This window comes from Aquarana catesbeiana, linkage group LG03, assembly GCF_042186555.1.
Source record: "Aquarana catesbeiana isolate 2022-GZ linkage group LG03, ASM4218655v1, whole genome shotgun sequence".
NCBI lineage: Eukaryota > Metazoa > Chordata > Amphibia > Anura > Ranidae > Aquarana > Aquarana catesbeiana.
Window position 1 is genome coordinate 537595644 of NC_133326.1, and position 19300 is coordinate 537614943.

General features: G+C 47.7%; 1 protein-coding gene across 2 annotated transcripts in view; it reads left to right on the forward strand.

Moving 5' to 3' along the window:
• LOC141132687 (solute carrier organic anion transporter family member 1C1-like) overlaps nucleotides 1–19300 on the forward strand; it is a 243090-nt gene that overhangs the window by 214016 nt on the left and 9774 nt on the right. For both annotated transcript variants that reach the window (XM_073621402.1, XM_073621405.1), the window contains 4 exons: nucleotides 6498–6663; nucleotides 6744–6928; nucleotides 7137–7201; nucleotides 7311–7428. In XM_073621402.1, the coding sequence (XP_073477503.1) occupies nucleotides 6498–6663; nucleotides 6744–6928; nucleotides 7137–7201; nucleotides 7311–7428 (534 nt within the window). The remainder of the gene's footprint in view (nucleotides 1–6497; nucleotides 6664–6743; nucleotides 6929–7136; nucleotides 7202–7310; nucleotides 7429–19300) is intronic.

Below are 19300 nucleotides of genomic sequence, written 5' to 3' on the forward strand. Positions count from 1 at the left end.
CAGGCCACAGGAAAAGAGGGGGGACGAGAGAGCGCCCCCCCTCCTGAGCTGTACCAGGCCACATGCCCTCAACATTGGGAGGGTGCTTTGGGGTAGCCCCCCAAAACACCTTGTCCCCATGTTGATGAGGACAAGGGCCTCATCCCCACAACCCTGGCCGGTGGTTGTGGGGGTCTGCGGGCGGGGGGCTTATCAGAATCTGGAAGCCCCCTTTAACAAGGGACCCCCAGATCCCGGCCGCCCCCTGTGTGAAATGGTAAGGGGGTACTTGTACCCCTACCATTTCACTAAAAAATTGTCAAAAATGTTAAAAATGACAAGAGACAGTTTTTGACAATTCCTTTATTTAAATGCTTCTTCTTTCTTCTTTCTTTTATCTTCCTTCATCTTCTTCTTCTTCTTCTGGCTCTTCTGGTTCTTCCTCCGATGTTCTCTTCCAGCATCTCCTCCGCAGTGTCTTCTATCTTCTTCTCCTCGGGCCGCTCCGCACCCATGGCATGGGGGGAGGCTCCCGCTCTTCTCTTCATCTTCTTCTCTTCTTCATCTTATTCTTCATCTTCTTCTCTGGGCCGCTCTGCACCCATGCTGGCATGGTGGGAGGCTCCCACTGTGTGACGCGTCTCCTCTTCTGACGGTTCTTAAATAACAGGGGGGCGGGGCCACCCGCTGACCCCGCCCCCTCTGACGCACGGTGACTTGACGGGACTTCCCTATTTAAGAACCGTCAGAAGAGGAGACGCGTCACACAGCGGGAGCCTCCCACCATGCCAGCATGGGTGCGGAGTGGCCCGGAGAAGAAGATGAAGAAGAGAAGAAGATGAAGAAGAGTAGAAGATGAAGAGAAGAGCGGGAGCCTCCCCCCATGCCATGGGTGTGGAGCGGCCCGAGGAGAAGAAGATAGAAGACGCCTCGGAGGAGATGCTGGACGAGAACACCGGAGGAAGAGCCAGAAGAAGAAGAAGATGAAGGAAGATAGAAGAAAGAAGAAGCATTTAAATAAAGGAATTGTCAAAAACTGTCTCTTGTCATTTTTAAAATTTTTGACAGTTTTTTAGTGAAATGGTAGGGGTACAAAAGTACCCCCTTACCATTTCACACAGGGGGGGGCCGGGATCTGGGGTTCCCCTTGTTAAAGGGGGCTTCCACGTCATTTTTTTTTTTTTAATTTTGGTTCGGGGTTCCCCTGTGGGGAATTCCCATGCCGTTTTTATCAATGAACTTTTATGTGTATTGTCGGACCGGCAATTCATTAATAGCCGCGAGTAGTTTTAAATGCCTTTTTTCCTTTGAAATGTCATTTTGCTGTCAGACTGTTCTAAACACGGGAAACATGCGCCCCTTTACAGGCATACTATACACACCCCCCAGCTATGAAATTTAAAGGGATATTACACTTTTATTGTTTGACTTTAAGCATTATTAAAATCACTGCTCCTGAAAAAACGTCTGTTTTTAAAACTTTTTTTTGCATTGATCCATGTCCCCTGGGGCAGGACCCAGGTCCCCAAACACTTTTTATGACAATAACTTGCAAATAAGCCTTTAAAATTAGCACTTTTGATTTCTCCCATAGACTTTTAAAGGGTGTTCCGCGGCATTGGAATTTGCCACGAACACCCCAAATTGTTTGCCTCGAACTCGAAGCTCATCCCTAGTCCCCAGTCCTCATACAACCATTTATCCATTAAAGGATGAATTGGAAAGAAAAAGGCAGTCTGTGGGATCCTTCTGACCCCCAGGGAAGAAACAGAGGATGTAGCGGCCTCAGCAGAGGGCATTTTAAATGTGGAACGCACTAGTTCAGTATAATACTGGACCTGCTTCTTGAGTGCCTGAGAGGAAGCAGCTCTCTCCTCTTCCTCTGAATCCTCAGACTGCTCTTGATCCCTATCTCTGGATAAGGATCTCTCCTCATTGTCAGAAAAATCATCTGAAAGTGAAAGTGCAGCAGAGGGAGGGGATTTACCCCTTTTTCTGCTATCTTTTAAGGAAGCTGAAATAAAATTCATAATCCTTCCCTCAAAACCCTCCAATGTAGCCCTAAGGGAATCCTCTGTGACATACGCTGGGGCTGTAACATTAGGAGAGGCTGCAAAACCTGACAGGGGCACTGACTCATCCTGTGAGGCTGGCTCCAGTCTTGCAGGGGGGGATGGTAATCTGCAGGCATCTTTAGGACCCCTAGACACAGACGGTGACTTTCTTGTGCCTTTGTTACCCCCCCCCCGAGACCCTCTTACGAGGAGACATAGTCCCAAGCTACAAAGCAGAGGTATTAGTACATATGCCAGGCATGTCCAAAGTCCGGCCCGCGGGCCAATCGCGGCCCGCGGTCCGGTTTCGGACGGCCCGCCCGGTAATTTTGACATATATATCTTTTGTGGCCCCCAACGAATCCCCGAGCGCCGGGGGCCATAAAAGATAGATATGCTGGCTGCCTTGGAGGGGGCGGGACAAGCGCCGTACAGGATACAGGAGAATTTCCTGTTTACACGGCGTCCTGTGTAAAAGGAAGTCCCGTCTCCTGCGCTGCCATTGGACAATTGTTTTGTCCATCATAGGAGGCGGGACTTTCAATTAAAGAGGCCGCCGTGTAAACAGGAATTTCTCCTGTATATCTGTTGGCGCTCGTCCCGCCCCCTCCCTGTCTCCTCCAAGGCTGCAGATGGACATGAATCAGGCTGCACTGACAGCAATGGTGAGTCTGCATTCATGTCAATGTGGTGGGGGCTGCCGTATTTATGTCAATGTGGTGGGGGCTGCATTCATGTCAATGTGGGGGCTGCATTCATGTGAATGTGGTGGGGGCTGCATTCATGTGAATGTGGTGGGGGCTGCATTCATGTTAATGTGGTGGGGGCTGCATTCATGTCAATACGGTGGGGGCTGCATTCATGTCAATACGGTGGGGGCTGCATTCATGTCAATACGGTGGGGGCTGCATTCATGTGAATGTGGTGGGGGCTGCATTCATGTCAATACGGTGGGGGCTGCATTCATGTCAATACGGTGGGGGCTGCATTCATGTCAATGTGGTGGGGGCTGCATTCATGTCAATACGGTGGGGGCTGCATTCATGTCAATACGGTGGGGGCTGCATTCATGTGAATGTGGTGGGGGCTGCATTCATGTCAATACGGTGGGGGCTGCATTCATGTCAATACGGTGGGGGCTGCATTCATGTGAATGTGGTGGGGGCTGCATTCATGTGAATGTGGTGGGGGCTGCATTCATGTTAATGTGGTGGGGGCTGCATTCATGTCAATACGGTGGGGGCTGCATTCATGTCAATACGGTGGGGGCTGCATTCATGTGAATGTGGTGGGGGCTGCATTCATGTCAATACGGTGGGGGCTGCATTCATGTCAATACGGTGGGGGCTGCATTCATGTGAATGTGGTGGGGGCTGCATTCATGACAATACGGTGGGGGCTGCATTCATGTCAATACGGTGGGGGCTGCATTCATGTCAATACGGTGGGGGCTGCATTCATGTCAATACGGTGGGGGCTGCATTCATGTCAATACGGTGGGGGCTGCATTCATGTCAATACGGTGGGGGCTGCATTCATGTGAATGTGGTGGGGGCTGCATTCATGTCAATACGGTGGGGGCTGCATTCATGTCAATGTGGTGGGGGCTGCATTCATGTCAATACGGTGGGGGCTGCATTCATGTCAATACGGTGGGGGCTGCATTTATGTGAATGTGGTGGGGGCTGCATTCATGTGAATGTGGTGGGGGCTGCATTCATGTTAATGTGGTGGGGGCTGCATTCATGTCAATACGGTGGGGGCTGCATTCATGTCAATACGGTGGGGGCTGCATTCATGTCAATACGGTGGGGGCTGCATTCATGTGAATGTGGTGGGGGCTGCATTCATGTCAATACGGTGGGGGCTGCATTCATGTCAATACGGTGGGGGCTGCATTCATGTGAATGTGGTGGGGGCTGCATTCATGTCAATACGGTGGGGGCTGCATTCATGTCAATACGGTGGGGGCTGCATTCATGTCAATACGGTGGGGGCTGCATTCATGTCAATACGGTGGGGGCTGCATTCATGTCAATACGGTGGGGGCTGCATTCATGTCAATACGGTGGGGGCTGCATTCATGTCAATGTGGTGGGGGCTGCATTCATGTCAATACGGTGGGGGCTGCATTCATGTCAATACGGTGGGGGCTGCATTCATGTCAATACGGTGGGGGCTGCATTCATGTGAATGTGGTGGGGGCTGCATTCATGTGAATGTGGTGGGGGCTGCATTCATGTGAATGTGGTGGGGGCTGCATTCATGTGAATGTGGTGGGGGCTGCATTCATGTCAATACGGTGGGGGCTGCATTCATGTTAATGTGGTGGGGGCTGCATTCATGTTAATGTGGTGGGGGCTGCATTCATGTCAATACGGTGGGGGCTGCATTCATGTGAATACGGTGGGGGCTGCATTCATGTCAATACAGTGGGGGCCACATTCATGGCAATAGAGTGGGGGCCGCAGATGGGCACTGATTAGGCTGCATTGATGGGCACTGACCCTTATTTTGCTTCACAGTTCTTTATTTAAAATTTAAGATTTTTTTTCCTGAAACTTCATTTTTAAAGTGAAGGTGCGTGTTATAAGCAGATTAAATCCGGTATATCCAAATAACACCCCCAAGCTCATCTATTCACCACACACAGCACAAAGGCAAGAGAATTCTTGTTGGGCCGTGTATTAGTGCTCGGATAGACACACTTAGACCAAATTTTAATGGTTTAAGAATGTCAGGCAAAATGGTCGGCCCTCAAGCATGTTCTATTCATCAAATCTGGCCCTCTTGGAAAAAAGATTGGACACCCCTGACATATGCAATCACTGTTGTGCTAAAAGTCTCACAATATACATATATGCTTAATACTGCACAACCTGATGCCGAGCAGGTGTCTTAGGTTTAGCCTGGATCCGACCACTTTAGGATGCTCACTGCCCACACTCTGTGTCCATCTGTTTACAGAGCTCTGAACGCTCTGGGCTTTTAAATTAGCCACCTGGCGTCTGCACACCTGCAGTGGAGGAAGTGAGCGGATTGGACACCAGCTTCACTGAGTGTGTATCTGAAAGGCACGTAAGTTTGCTCCTTACTCCCTCTAGTGGTGGAAATCAGGTAAGACATGCAACTACTCATTGAAGAAAATCCATTTGTAATATAAATATATATATATAGGATTAAAGGGGTTGTAAAGGTAAAAATTTTTTCACCTTAATGCATTCTATGCATTAAGGTGAAAAAACTTTTGACAGTACCGCCGCCCCCAGGCCCCCCGTTTTACTTACCTGACGCCTCGAATCTTCGCTCCTCGTCCTCGTCAGCTTCATTGCAGCTCAGCCTGGTCGCTGATTGGCTGCAGTGGATGGATTGAAAGCAGCGCAGCCATTGGCTCACGCTGCTGTCAATCACATCCGATGACGCGGCGCGCCGGGGGGCGGGGCCGAGTGATACAGCGAGCGGCTATAGCCGCCGGCTGTATCACGGGAGCGCGCCCGCAAGCACTCACCACCGTGCGAGGGAGCTCGCATGAAGGTGGTAAATGCTTGCGGGGAGGAGCTGAAACAGCCGCCGAGGGACCCCAGAAGACCAGGTTCGGGGCCACTCTGTGCAGAACGAGCTGCACAGTGAAGGTAAGTATAACATGTTTGTTATTTTAAAAAAAAAAAAAAAATAACTTTACAACCCCTTTAACTTCTCTTACCTGTCCCCGCCGCAGGAACTGCTGAGAACAGACAGTTTCCAGCCTTCACCTATCACGGCGGGTAGCGTTGTGCCAACCTTCAGGATTTTTTGGGTTCCTACTCAGAGAAACCTCTTACCTGGACCTGTAAAAGACTCTGCCAGAAACTTTCGTGCCACTGTTTTAATAGTATACCAAGCCTGGTTTTCTCAGAGCCCAGTCCTCCAAAGAGAGACTTACAGGCAAAACCTCGCTTCTTCGGATGACGAGGCCCGGGTACCATACCATCTTGGGAGTCAAAATATCGGCCCGAGATATGGATCCGGTCAGCATAGCCCTTTAAGCCCCCGCAGGGACCAAACTGGAGCTTTCTTCACAGCACATGTTTTACGTGACCAACCACCTTAGACACTGGTGAAAAAACTGAGGTCCTCCCCGTATGAGAGGGGTTATATAGGGGAGGAATTCTACTTAATTGGGGTTAACCAGTGTCCAATCACCGATGGTGCCTATCTAACCCACTATGTAATGAATACTCTGTGTCCCGTGATGTATGATCAAGAAAGCTAGTTTTGTGTGTTAAAACAGTCTGAAATTCACCTATGATGGGAAGGTTTAAGAGGTGCTGCAAATATGTGCCCTCTAGGTTTCTGCACTTAATGCCTGCAGCAGTTCCCCCCTTCTCCCAGTGACAGGTTCTCTTTAATGCCACAGACTTATTTAGTGCAAAAGTGTGTATAGGGCTTGGAGTTTTAATACATTGTTTTCTCAATTCATTCCAGGAGTAAAGTGGATCCATTTGGTGAGAGTAGCCTTTTCTCTTCCTGTAACTCGGAGTGTCACTGTTCGTCCAGCCGGTGGGATCCAGTGTGTGGGGAGAATAAAATAACGTACATGTCAGCATGTTTGGTTGGTTGCAAATCATCCTCGGGAGCAGGGAAGGCTGTTGTAAGTTTCATTCCCATAATCCTCTGCTCTGGAGGTGTAGAGGGTTCGATTATAATTTTATCTGCTTTGTGTCCATGTAGGTTTACCATAACTGCTTGTGTATCGAATCTATGGGTTTCCCATCAGCCAATTCATCCGTCAGGCTGGGGGTGTGTCCACCCACTGACAACTGCGCCAGTATGTTTGTAATTTACATCATCATACAGATCTTTGCCACCTTTATATATTCAATCGGTGGATCTGCATCCTATGTCATTATCCTCTGGTAAGTCCATATGCCCCTAGGTGGCTGCCTATTGGCACTTTAGAATTTAATATTTTAACAGAGAAACTCAATCTTTGGAAGAAAAAAAATCTACTCCAGGTCATACAGGACTATTCTGTTCAGAGCTCATCTGTAAACTGTGCCCACACGTTCCTCCTTATGTACAGCGTATACAATGCACTGACCTATCTCAATTTCTTTGCTACAGGTCAGTGAGTCCAGAGCTTAAGTCACTGGGGATAGGAGTCTATATGTTACTGGTGAGAACACTGGGTGGGTATGAATGCCATGGTTGATTCCTTGAAGAGATGATTGGTTGTTTTCTAGATCAGGCTGAGAAGTCAGCTTTGGTAATCTGTATTGTTTTGTCTCCCTATCACAGCTGGAATTCCTGCTCCTATTTATTTTGGAGCCCTATTAGACAAAACCTGCCTAAAATGGGGGACAAAGTTCTGTGGAGGAAAAGGGGCCTGTCGGATGTATGATACCGAATCCTTCCGGTGAGCTCTTTCATGGAACCTGCATGCTCTTCTTTAAACCAAAAAATGTTTTATGATCTCCATCCTTCTTGATGGAAACTTTGCTGAAGACATGCAATTCTATTCAACAGTTGCTAAGTGTGGTAAATGTTCTGGCGCAATGTAAAGGATTTCCATCACTTAAGAGCTAAACAGGCCAGTCAAAATTCACTAATTGTTAAGCTTTGTTAGCATCCAGCAATTTATCCGTAGCACTTGGATTAGACCAGTTTAGAACAGCAGACACAAACCAGTGGTCCGTGAAACACTGATAGTCCACGAGAAAATTTTGCTGGATCCCAGGCTTTTTGCCACAAATCAACATGTATACCGCCCAATGTTGTTTCCAGTGTTGTTCTCAATGCGTGCTGACAGTCAATACTGTCAACGCGCATTGATACCCGATGCCTTCTTTGTAGTTGCGGCTCCTGTAAACTCAGAGGGAGGTGCTGGGAGTAATGCAGGGAGTAGGGGGTAAAGGAGGGGACTTCCAATGGCAATGCTGTGGGACTGTGGGAGGGAGCACGGAGTTTGAGCACATGCCTGGATAAGAAGGTGAGATCCAATGATGAGTGTAAGGCAGCACTGTGATATTTTTATCATTTTTTAAAAAAACAGATAGAGCTTTCTTTTGATAATATTTCATCACCACTGGGTTTTTTATTTTTGCTATATAAACAAAAGAAGACTGAAAATTTGGAAAAAAAAATGTTTTTCTTCGTTTCTGTTAATTAATCTTTCTGCATAAATGTAGGCGAAAATGTATTCTGCTACATTTCTTTGATAAACATCGTCTGTGTGAAAGTTATAGAGTCTACAAATTATGGTATACAGTGGCTTGCGAAAGTATTCGGCCCCCTTGAACTTTTCAACCTTTTGCCACATTTCAGGCTTCAAACATAAAGATATAAAATTTTTATTTTTTGTGAAGAATCACCAACAAGTGGGACACAATTGTGAAGTGGAACGAAATCTTTTGGATTTTTGAAACTTTTTTAACTAATAAAAAAATGAAAAGTGGGACGTGCAAAATTATTCGGCCCCCTTGCGTTAATACTTTGTAGAGCCACCTTTTGCTGCGATTACAGCTGCAAGTCGCTTGGGGTAGGTCTCTATCAGTTTTGCACATCGAGAGACTGAAATTCTTGTCCATTCTTCCTTGCAAAACAGCTCGAGCTCAGTGAGGTTGGATGGAGAGCGTTTGTGAACAGCAGTTTTCAGCTCTTTCCACAGATTCTCGATTGGATTCAGGTCTGGACTTTGACTTGCCCATTCTAACACCTGGATACCTTTATTTGTGAACCATTCCTTTGTAGATTTTGCTGTATGTTTGGGATCATTGTCTTGTTGGAAGATAAATCTCCGTCCCAGTTTCAGGTCTTTTGCAGACTCCAACAGGTTTTCATCCAAAATGGTCCTGTATTTGGCTGCATCCATCTTCCCCTCAATTTTAACCATCTTCCCTGTCCCTGCTGAAGAAAAGCAGGCCCAAACCATGATACTGCCACGACCATGTTTGACAGTGGGGATGGTGTGTTAAGTGTGATGAGCTGTGTTGCTTTTACGCCAAACATATCGTTTTGCATTGTGGCCAAAAAGTTTGATTTTGGTTTCATCGGACCAGAGCACCTTCTTCCACATGTTTAGTGTGTCTCCCAGGTGGCTTGTGGCAAACTTTAGACGAGACTTTTTATGGATATCTTTAAGAAATGGCTTTCTTCTTGCCACTCTTCCATAAAGGCCAGATTTGTGCAGTGTACGACTGATTGTTGTCCTGTGGACAGACTCTCCCACCTCAGCTGTAGTTCTCTGCAGTTCATCCAGAGTGATCATGGGCCTCTTGGCTGCATCTCTGATCAGTCTTCTCCTTGTCTGAGCTGAAAGTTTAGAGGGACAGCCAGGTCTTGGTAGATTTGCAGTGGTCCGATACTCCTTCCATTTCAAAAAGTTCGCTTGCACAGTGCTCCTTGGGATGTTTAAAGCTTGGGAAATCTTTTTGTATCCAAATCCGGCTTTAAACTTCTCCACAACAGTATTACGGACCTGCCTGTTGTGTTCCTTGGTCTTCATGATGCTCTCTGCGCTTTCAACAGAACCCTGAGACTATCACAGAGCAGGTGCATTTATACAGAGACTTGATTACACACAGGTGGATTCTATTTATCACCATCAGTCATTTAGGACAACATTGGATCATTCAGAGATCCTCACTGAACTTCTGGAGTGAGTTTGCTGCACTGAAAGTAAAGGGGCCGAATAATTTTGCACGCACCACTTTTCAGTTTTTTAATTGCTAAAAAAAGTTTAAAATATCCAATAGATTTCGTTCCACTTCACAATTGTGTCCCACTTGTTGGTGATTCTTCACAAAAAATTAAAATTTTATATCTTTATGTTTGAAGCCTGAAATGTGGCAAAAGGTTGAAAAGTTCAAGGGGGCCGAATACTTTCGCAAGCCACTGTACATATTTAAAAAAATTGATCAATCCAGATGTACTGACTGCCTCATTTCATGAGGCCCTAAAATGCCAGGACAGTACTACCCTTTTTTGGAAAGTAGACAGTAGTAAATTAAGACATTAAATAAATTGTGTTTTTTCACAAAGTCGTCATTTTAACAAGTTAAACATAGGCATACTTAGTAGACATGTGCAGAATGGAAAAGTGGGGCTTCCCCACTGACAGATGAGTATAATGAAAAAGAATGCCGGCAATAGAAAAATGTTTTTAAAAATGGTGTAGGGTCCCCCCAGTCCATACCAGGCCCCTCGGGTCTGGTATGGATTTTAAGGGGAACCCCACGCCAATTTTTTTTAAAAAACGGCATGGGGACCCCCCCAAAATCTATACCAGACCCTTATCCGAGCATGCAGCCTGGCAGGTCAGGAAAGGGGGGGGGCGAGCGAGCGCCCCCCCCCTCTTGACCCATACCAGGCCACATGCCCTCAACATGTGGGGGTTGGGTGCTTTGAGGCGGGGGGATCTGTGCCCCCCCACCCAAAAGCACCTTGTCCCCATGTTGATGGGGACAAGGGCCTCTTCCCGACAACCCTGGGCTGTGGTTGTCGGGGTCTTTGGGTGAAGAGCTTATCGGAATCTGGAATTGGTTAAATTCCTTGCATTCGTTACATTCGTTTTCGGGATTCGTTTTGTATCGTATTCGAATTAAAAAAAATTCGACCGCATTCAAAAAAATCTACCGCATTCGAAAAAACCATCACATTCAAAATAATTGTACCGCATTCGAAAAAATTCGACCGAATTTGAAAAAGTAAACTATATATAAGCATTTTCCGAAATTCGTATAGAATGAAATCGAATTGAATAGAAAAGATTAGAATAGAACCGAAAATGCTAGAAAAGAATAGCATAGAAAACAATAGCACAGAACAGAAGAAAATATTATACATACATATACATATATATATATATATATATATATATAACTATTTTCCCAAATTAGAATTTCATATAGAATGAATTAGAATAGAATAGAAAATAATAGAAAAGAATAGACTAGAAAAACAATAGAACAGAATAGACTAGAAAAACAATAGAACAGAATAGATTAAAATATGATATATATATTATATTTTATTCTATTCTGTTCTATTGTTTTTCTATTTTATTCTTTTCTATTCTTTTCTACTCTAATTTGAATTCATTCTATACGAAATTAGAATTTCAGAATTTCTGAAATTTCTAAAATTTGAATAGAAAAGATTAGAATAGAATAGAAAAGAATAGAAAAGAATAGCATAGAAAAACAATAGAACGGAATAGAAAAAATATAATATATAATATATTTTATTATATTCTGTTCTATTATTTTTCTATGCTATTCTTTTCTATTATTTTCTATTATATTCTAATCTTTTCTAGTCCAATTTGATTTTACTCTATACGAAATTCGAATTTCGGAAGATGTTTTATATAAATATATATATATATATATATATATATATATATATATATATATATATATATATATATATATATATGTGTATATAATATTTTTTCTATGCTATTCTTTTCTATTATTTTTTATTCTAATATTTTCTATTCAAATTCGAAATAATTCTATACGAAATTCGAATTTCGGAAGCCATCTTCCAAAATTCGAATTTCGTATAGAATGAATTTGAATAGAAAAGATTAGAAAAGAATAGAAAATAGAATAAAAAAAATATTTATATATAATTTTTTTTTTTTAGTCTGTTCTATTGTTTTTCTATGCTATTCTTTTCTATTATTTTCTTTTCTATTCTATTGTAATCTTTTATATTCAAATTCAAATTCATTCTATACGAAATTCGAATTTCAGAAGATGGCTTTAGAAGTTCAAATTTCGTATAGAATGAATTTGAATTTGAATAGAAAAGATTTGAATAGAAAATAATAGAAAAGAATAGACTAGAAAAACAATAAAACAAAATAGAATAAAATATAATATATATTATATTTTATTCTATTCTGTTCTATTGTTTTTCTAGTTTATTCTTTTCTATTATTTTCTATTCTATTCTAATCTTTTCTATTCTAATTCGATTGCATTCTATACGAAATTCGAATTTTGGAAAATGGCTATATATAGTTTACTTTTTCGAATTTGGTAGAATTTTTTCGAATTTGATAGTTTTTTGTATTCCGGTAGATTTTTTTCGAATTTGATCAAATTTGATCAAATTTCATCTACTTTTTTCGAATTCAGTCAAAAATTTTTCGAATTCAAAACTAATCTATTCTAATCTTTTCTATTCAAATTCGATTTCATTCTATAAGAAATTCGAATTTCGTATAGAATGAATTCAAATTCAAATAGAAAAGAATAGAAAATATTAGAAAAGAATAAACTAGAAAAACATATATTCTACTCTGTTCTATTGTTTTTCTATTCTTTTCTATTTTAGTTTCCATTGTTTTGAATTATATTCCAATCTGTTCTCGAATCGGAATTTATACTATGCGGAATTCAAATTTCAAATTTCGGAAGATGGTCATGTTCTATTTTATTACATTCTATTCTATTCTTTACTATTCTTTTATTTTTATTCTATTGCTTTTTTGTTTTATATTCTATTTTATTGTATTTTTTAGAAAATCGATTTCTATTTTTTCGAATTTGTTTTCAAATTCGATTCGATTAGAATTTCGTTCGCTTTTTTTCAATTTGAATTGTTATTTCGGAATTCATTTAAATTCGTTACTTTTGTAATTTCGAAATTCGGATGTATACGAATTTCCGAATAATGAAAAATTTGTCCGAATTTCGATTCGGAATGAAACGAAATGCACATATCTATAACAAACAGCCATTTCTTCACACAGAATTTGAATTGGTTGATCGTTTTTCGACCGATCCAAATTCTAATTGTTCTCAAAAGTTGGAATTGAATTTTAATGGATTTCAACTAAATTCATTACTATTCGTTACTATTTCATTCGGAGATTCGGATACATCCAAATCTCCGAATAACCAAAATTTTGTCTGAATTTGTATTCGGACCGGAATAAATTGCACATGTCTAATACTTAGAATTACACCCCAAAACACATTCTGCTATGCCTCCCAAGTATGGAGATCCCTCATCAGTGAGACCTTTTTCACAGCTTGGATGCATAGAGTGGCCAAAATCCAACAAGCACTTTTAGGTGTTCCAGGTGCATAAAGTACACATCTAATTTCCTGACTACCTGTAACATTTTTGGAGGCCCTGGAGGACCAGGAATGCCATGTTTACTGGCCAGGAAGTACAAGAGATGGAAGACACTAAGAACAAAAGAGTTCCTGTGGTTCCAGGAGAGCATTTGTCCACAGGGGATAGCTGGGACTGATGCATACCGCCCAACCGTCCCGGTTTCTGCAGGACAGTCCCGCAATTACAATGTTTTCCTGCACTCCTGAATGTTACATGGGTGGCAGCTGAAAGTCCAGTACAGTGACTCTATACTGGACCGGCACAGTCGCTCCAGAATCCAGATCACTCCCTCTTTAACTGTGAACTGCCCCAGGTATGCAAAAGATCACTGTTAGGAAGCCTCCATTCAGGGCTAGTGTGCTACAGCCAAACAGATCTTCTTGCTGGACTTGATTCCCCTGGTGTGTACTCCGGCAAGCTGCAGCTGGACAGGTCAGCAGAGACTCCAGGGACAGTGTGCAAAAGAAAGAAGAGTATTATGGAGCGGGATTGGGGGCATTGTGTGCAAAAGGGGTGTAATGTGGAGGGGGATGGGGGCCAATCGGTACAGAGGGTAATTTGTGCAGGAGGGTGCATTGTGTACAAAGGGGGTAATGTGTGCAGAATGGCACAATGTGTAAAGGGACAAGCGTAATGTGGGTTGGAGGGGGCGGTGTGTACAGGGAATGGGGTCATGTGTGCAAAAGATGGAGGTGTGTACAGATAGGGGCACACTGTGTACAGGAGGGGACAGTGTGTACAGAGAGGAACGTATTGTGTGCAGGAGGGGGCGGTGTGAACAGAGATGGGCATACTGTGCACAGGAGGGGCAGTGTGTACAGAGAGGGGCTTACTGTGCGCAGGAGGGGAAATGTGTGCAGAGAGGCATACTGTGCGCAGGAGGGAGCAGTGTGTACAGAAAGGGGCGCAGAAGGGGGCGGTGTTTACAGAGAGGGGCATACTGTGTGCAGGAAGGGGCAGTGTGTACAGAGAAGGGTGTACTGTGCACAGGAGGGGGCGGTGTGTACAGAGAGGGGCGTACTGTGCGCAGGAGGGGGCAGTGTGTACAGAGAGGGGCGTACTGTGCGCAGGAGGGTCAGTGCAAGGTGTACAGAGGGGCACACTGTGCGCAGGAGGGGGCAGTGCAGTGTGTACAAATAGGGGTGCATTGTGCGCAGGAGGGGGTGGTGTGTACAGAGAGGGGCGTACTGTGCGCAGGAGTCGGTGGTGTGTACAGAGAGGGGCACACTGTGCGCAGTAGGGGGCAGTGCGGTGTGTACAGATAGGGGTGCACTGTGTGCAGGAGGGGACGGTTTGTACAGAGAGGGGCATACTGTGCGCAGGAGGGGGCGGTGTGTACAGAGAGGGGCGTACTGTGCGCAGGAGGGTGTGGTGTGTACAGAGAGGGGCGTACTGTGCGCAGAAGGGGGCGGGGTGTACAGAGAGGGGTATACTGTTGGCAGGAGGGGGCGGTGTGTACAGATAGGGGTGCACTGTGCGCAGGAGGGGGTGGTGTGTACTGATAGGAGCATACTATGCACAGGAGGGGGCGGTGTGTACAGATAGGGGCGTACTGTCAGCAGGAGGGGGCGGTGTGTACAGAGAAGGGTGTACTGTGCGCAGGAGGGGGCAGTGCAGTGTGTACAGATAGGGGTGCACTGTGCGCAGGAGGGGGTGGTGTGTACAGAGAAGGGTGTACTGTGCGCAGGAGGGGGCAGTGTGTACAGATAGGGGCATACTGTCTGCAGGAGGGAGCGGTGTGTACAGAGAAGGGTGTACTGTGCGCAGGAGGGGGCAGTGCAGTGTGTACAGATAGGGGTGCACTGTGCGCAGGAGGGGGTGGTGTGTACAGAGAAGGGTGTACTGTGCACAGGAGGGGGCAGTGTGTACAGAGAGGGGCATACTGTGTGCAGGAGGGGGCGGTGCAAGGTGTACAGATGGGGCGCACTGTGCGCAGGAGGGGGCGGTGTGTACAGAGAGGGGCGGTGCAGTGTGTGCATATAGGGACGCGCTGTGCGCAGGAGGGGGCAGTGCAGTTTGTACAGATAGGGGTGCACTGTGCACAGGAGGGGGTGGTGTGTACAGAGAGGGGCGTACTGTGCGCAGGAGGGGGCAGTGCAGTGTGTACAGATAGGGGTGCACTGTGCGCAGGAGGGGGTGGGGTGTACAGAGAAGGGTGTACTGTGCGCAGGAGGGGGCAGTGTGTACAGAGAGGGGCATACTGTGTGCAGGAGGGGGCGGTGCAAGGTGTACAGATGGGGCGCACTGTGCGCAGGAGGGGGCGGTGTGTACAGAGAGGGGCGGTGCAGTGTGTGCATATAGGGACGCGCTGTGCGCAGGAGGGGGCAGTGCAGTTTGTACAGATAGGGGTGCACTGTGCGCAGGAGGGGGTGGTGTGTACAGAGAGGGGCGTACTGTGCGCAGGAGGGGGCGATGTGTACAGAGAGGGGCGAGCTGTGCGCAGGAGGGGGGCGGTGAGGTGTGTACAGATAGGGGCGCACTGTGCGCAGGAGGGTGCAGTTTGTACAGAGAGGGGCATAGTGTGCGCAGGAGGGGGCGGTGTGTACAGAGAGGGGTGTACTGTGCGCAGGAGGGGGCGGTGTGTACAGAGAGGGGCATACTGTGCACAGGAGGGGGCGGTGTGTACAGAGAGGGGCGTACTGTGTGCAGAAGGGGGTGATGTGTACAGATAGGGGCACACTGTGCACAGGAGGGGGGCGGTGTGTACAGAGAGGGGCACACTGTGCGCAGGAGGGGGCAGTGCAGTGTGTACAGATAGGGGCGCACTGTGCGCAGGAGGGGGCGGTGCAGTGTGTACAGATGGGGCGCACTGTGCGCAGGAGGGTGCGGTGTGTACAGAGAGGGGCGTACTGTGCGCAGGAGGGGGCGGTGTGTACAGAGAGGGGCGTACTGTGCGCAGGAGGGGGCGGTGTGTACAGAGAGGGGCGTACTGTGCGCACGAGTGTGTGGTGTGCACAGAGAGGGGCGTACTGTGCGCAGGAGGGTGCGGTATGTACAGAGAGGGGTGCACTGTGCGCAGGAGGGAGCGGTGTGTACAGAGAGGGGCGTATTGTGAGCAGGAGGGGGCGGTGTGTACAGATAGGCACATAATGTGCGCAGAAGGGGGCGGTGTGTACAGATAGGGGCGTACTGTGTGCAGGAGGGGGCAGTGTGCAGAGAAGTGTGTACTGTGCGCAGGAGGGGGCAGTGTGTACAGAGAGGGGCGTACTGTGTGCAGGAGGGGGCAGTGTGTACAGAGAGGGGCGTACTGTGTGCAGGAGGGGGCGGTGTGTACAGAGAAGGGTGTACTGTGCGCAGGAGGGGGCGGTGTGTACAGAGAAGGGTGTACTGTGCGCAGGAGGGGGCAGTGTGTACAGAGAGGGGCGTACTGTGTGCAGGAGGGGGCGGTGTGTACAGAGAAGGGTGTAATGTGCGCAGGAGGGGGCAGTGTGTACAGTATAACTACAATATAAGGGTGGTCCAACTAAATACAGCAAATGTAGTGCTGTACAAGATATAGGAGTGTATTTTAATATTACTGAGAATAGCCTAAGTATATAGATTATGTCTAGTATTTCTGTCCCGGGAGCTGCGATGCTGCTCCATCCTTCGCGATCCCCTCCCTCCCCCCAGGGCGGGAGAGGCTTGCGAGAGCATTAGCGTCATGTGGGGACTCAGCATTAGAGGCGTCCTTCACCGTGACTTCATTGCACCAATCCACGCGGCTATCCGCACTGTGCGGGGTAGGAGAGGGACGCCGGGGACAAAGTGGGATGCAGTAGGGACAGAGAGGGACGCTGGGGACAGACAGAGGGACACAGTGCGATGAGGACAGAGAGGGACGCCGGGGACAGACAGAGAGGGACGCAGTGCGATGAGGAGAGAGAGAGGGACGCTGGGGACAGACAGAGGGACGCAGTGCGATGAGGACAGAGAGGGACGCTGGGGACAGATGGAGCGGGACGCAGTGTGATGAGGACAGAGAGGGACACTAGGAACAGAGAGGGATGCAGTAGGGACAGAGAGGGACACTGGGGACAGACAGAGGGACTCAGTGTGATGAGGACAGACAGAGAGGGACGCAGTAGGGACAGAGAGGGACACTGAGGACAGACAGAGGGACGCAGTGCGTTGAGGACAAAGAGGGACGCCGGGGACAGAGTGGGACGCAGTAGAGACAGAGAGGGAGGCAGTAGGGACAGAGAGGGACGCTGGGGACAGACAGAGAGGGACGCTGGGGACAGACAGAAGGACGCAGTGCGATGAGGATAGAGAGGGACGCTGGGGACAGACAGAGAAGGACGCAGTGCGATGAGGACAGAGAGGGACGCTAGGGAAAGACAGAGAGGGACACTAGGATCAGAGAGGGAAGCAGTAGGGACAGAGAGGGACACTAGGGACAGACAGAGGGACGCAGTGCGATGAGGATAGAGAGGGATGCCGGGGACAGAGTGGGACGTAGTAGGGACAGAGAGGGACGCTGGGGACAGACAGAGCGACGCAGTGCGATGAGGACAGAGAGGGACGCTGGGGACAGAGTGGGATGCAGTAGGGAGAGAGAGTTACGCTGGGGACAGACAGAGAGGGACGCAGTGCGATGAGGACAGAGAGAGACGCAGTGCGATGAGGACAGAGAGGGACACTGGGGACAGACAGAGATGGACGCAGTGCAATGAGGACAGAGAGGGACACTAGAGGGACGCAGAGGGACGCAGTAGGGACAGAGAGCGACACTGGGGACAGACAGAGGGACACAGTGCGATGAGGACAGAGAGGGATGCCGGGAACAGAGTGGGACGCAGGCGATGAGGACAGAGAGGGATGCAGGAGGGATACTGGGGACAGACAGAGGGACGCAGTGTGATGAGGGATGCTGGGGACAGACAGCGAGGGCCGCAGTGCGATGAGGACAGGGAGGGATGCAATGCGGACAGGGGACACGGGGACGCTGGGGGGGGGGACACAGTGTGGGGATGAGGACACAGGGGGACACTGTGGGGGAGGGGAACCAGGAGAGTATCATGTGGCCTCCTGCGATCCTGTTAGGGCCCAGGCCCCTTACATCTGTACTGGCTGCCCCTCCCCCCCAGATGGTGGCGGCCCTGGTGTCTCCAGAGTCCTGTAAAAATAAAAAGTACACAGCCTCCCCTGATGCCTGTAATAATAAGGCCTTACATGGCGCACTACTCCCTCCTCCTCGTGATGTCATGTACAAGCACCTGGGCTGGATGGGAGGGAAGAAGGGGTTGGCGGGGAGCAGCGTGCCGTGAGAGGTCTTATTACAGCCGCTGCCCGTGCTAAACCGTGTTGCAGTCTTGCAGAGCCTCTAATGGGGCCCCCTAATGGCCCCCGGCCCTCGGACAGTGACCGAGTGCCCGATGGGTCACTCCGCTCCTGCTCATTAAACAGTCCACATTCAGTGAAATTTCATGTACTGCAAAGTTTGCAAGGACACGGCGCGACCCAGATCTCTGTAAAGAGCCACGTCCGCGGCTCCTTAACCATGTGATCGGCTGTGTCCAATCACAGCCGGTCACATGTAAACAAGGAAGTGCCGGTGATCTGCGCTCCTCGCCTCACACTGACAGAGTGTGAGGAGAGGAGAGCCGATCAGCGGCATCTCCTCACAGGGGACAGCCAAGAATGTAATCAGGGCACTGATCATCAGTTCCCTGATTACAATAGTGCAATATAGTGTCACAAATCAGTGCCCACCAATAGCAGCTATCAGTGCCCACCAGTGGCAGCAATCAGTGCCCACCAGTGCCACCAATCATTGCCCATTAGCAATGCCAGTCAGTGCTGGCAATCAGTGCCGCCTATCAGTGCGGCCCATCAATGCCCATCACTGCTGTCAATCAATGCCCATCTGTAATGCCCATCAGTGTCGCCCATCAGTGCCCATCAGTACTGCCTATCCGTGCCTCCTATCAGTGCCCACCAGTGCTGCCTATTAGTGCCCATCAGTGCCACCTAACAGTACTCATCAGTGCCACCTATTAGTGCCCATACAGTAAGTGCAGCATATTTGTGCCTCCTCATCAGTGCCACCTAATCAGTGCCCATAAGTGCCGCCTCATCAATGCCCATAAGTGCCACCTCATCAATGCCCACCAGTTCAGCCTATCAGTGCCCATCACTGCCGCCTCATCCGCGCACATCAGTGAAGGCGAAAA